The following is a 2302-nucleotide window of genomic DNA, read 5'->3' on the forward strand; positions in this document are numbered from 1 at the left end:
CAAATCAAGGCTGAGTAGTGTTTACAAATGTGATATTCCAGAAGCTATGTACTTCTGGCTGTTAATACAGGATATATGGTTATCTCATATTTTCATGAAAAGTGCTTCATGGATTGCGATTGATTACAGGTTCTCATTGCAAATGTTGCAGATTGCAGTTGATATATGATTAATCCCATATGTGAATAATCCACTAAAATTTAATCCACTTAAAATATATTTTCTTCATTGTGTTTTAAATTTTAAAGTGCTGATTTCACAGTGCTGGTTTTGTGGCCGTTTGCTTTTGCAGCTTAATTTTCCCATAGGGTGATGATTTTCACTTAACAGAAGTTGTTTTTACTTTTGAATTGTGAACTTTTTCAGGTAGAAGAAGGCTGGTGGAGTGGAACCCTGAACAACAAGTTGGGATTGTTTCCCTCAAATTTTGTGAAAGAACTAGAGGTAACAGATGATGGTGAAACTCGTGAAGCCCAGGACGATTCAGGTAGACTATTTTTTTAAATTTTTAATTGATTTAAATAAATTTTCTATATCATCTGGTGTTTTATTTTGTATTTTTTGAAACTCTATTCTTTCTTTTGAACTTTCAGTCAGCTTCAATTAGTCTACTTTAAAAAAGCAAATTATGATGGGGACCTAAACTGAATTAAATATCTGGTTCAATAATTTAATATTTTTCTTTCTCCGATTTCTGCTTTAACCTTAAGTAAATCTTTAGTACCCTGAGTTTAAAATGATTCATCTTAGGTTATCTGATTTCTTCCTAGTAAAGATATATTCATATGCATTTTTGGGCTGCCAAGTCTGCAAATGGACTGTTGAATACTTAGAAATTTTAGAAATAAGAAACAACCTTACTTTTGTTATTTTCTATATTTACATAATAGATTTTGTTTATTCTGGGCAGCCAAATGTCATTTAGTTATTTTGTGATGTTAGTTATTTAGAGACTCACCCACAAATTCTTCTTAATTTGCTTACCATTTAAGAGTATGATTGACAAAATTTTACCCCAAAGCTGGATTTAAATTTTGTTACTTTTAAGAATTGCTGTAGGAATTAGGAGAGTTTTGTTTTGTTTTCTAAAAGAGGTCTCGAATTTACAAGTGGAAATGTGGGGATAAGAATATGTTTTTCTTGATGGAAATGTATATGTAGTGAGAATTTTCAGGGATTTGGGTTAGGTAATATTATTTGACAATTTTATGATTAGATAGATTTGTAGATACTAGGAATAGACCATAACCTTAAGGTTGCCAGTATCATTGGTTTTTGTTTTTAGAACTGGCTTAATGCAAACATATGAAAACTAAATATTAAAAATAATGAGGTGAATTTGTAAGATTGCTCAGACTGCTTATGTACTGAATACTTTTCACTGTGTCCCAGTGCTATATTTTATGTTTTAATCTGTCTTTAGTTACAAGGTCATATTAAGTGTGTTACTCTTCCATGATGGCAGAAACTATGTCTTGGTTATCTTTGCTTAACTGTATTTTTTTTGTTGACAAAACAGGAATAATTTTTTTTTTTTTAACATGAAAGGGCTGTTTCATGAATTGACAGGTAGTTTCTAAGCATAAAGATGTTTGCAGCATCATAGATTGTTGTGAGCTGTCAGTTTTTTTTCTTTCTTTTATCAGTACCTTCATTGTCTTACGTATGGAAGAGTAAAAATTTTGAAATTAAGTAGGAAAACAAAGTTGGTATAGCAAATGGGTTTATAAACTCAGTGCGCTCAGTGGTAAGAGAATGCAATTTTTTTTCCTTTTTTTTTTTTGTTATACTTTAAGTTCTGGGATACATGTACTGAACGTGCAGGTTTATTACACAGGCATACACGTGCCATGGTGGTTTGCACCTATCAACCCGTCATCTACATTAGGTATTTCTCCTAATGCTATCCCTCCCCTTGCCTCCCACCCTCCGACAGGCCCTGGTGTGTGATGTTCCCCTCCCTGTGCCCCTACGTTCTTATTGTTCAGCTCCCATTTATGAGTGAGAACATGTGGTGTTTTTCTGTTCCTGAGAATGATGATTTCCAGCTTCATTCATGACCCTACAAAGGACATGAACTCATTCTTCTTTTTTTTTTGAGACGAAGTTTTACTCTTGTTGCTCAGGCTGGAGTGCAGTGATGCAGTCTCGGCTCACCACAACCTCTGCCTCCCGGGTTCAAGCAATTGTCCTGCCTCAGCCTCCCAAGCAGCTGGGGTTACAGGCATATGCCACCACGCCCGGCTAATGTTTTGTATTTTTAGTAGAGACGAGGTTTCTCCCTGTTGGTCAGGTTGGTATT

General features: G+C 34.5%; 1 protein-coding gene across 1 annotated transcript in view; it reads left to right on the forward strand.

Annotated features, from left to right (window-relative positions):
* Positions 1 to 2302, forward strand: part of CD2AP (CD2-associated protein) — a 165150-nt gene that overhangs the window by 78729 nt on the left and 84119 nt on the right. The window contains exon 5 of the mRNA XM_011986877.1: positions 367 to 487. Coding sequence (XP_011842267.1) covers positions 367 to 487 — 121 coding nt within the window. The remainder of the gene's footprint in view (positions 1 to 366; positions 488 to 2302) is intronic.

The sequence above is a fragment of the Mandrillus leucophaeus genome, unplaced genomic scaffold (assembly GCF_000951045.1).
Source record: "Mandrillus leucophaeus isolate KB7577 unplaced genomic scaffold, Mleu.le_1.0 Scaffold3, whole genome shotgun sequence".
In the NCBI taxonomy this organism is placed as follows: Eukaryota; Metazoa; Chordata; class Mammalia; order Primates; family Cercopithecidae; genus Mandrillus; species Mandrillus leucophaeus.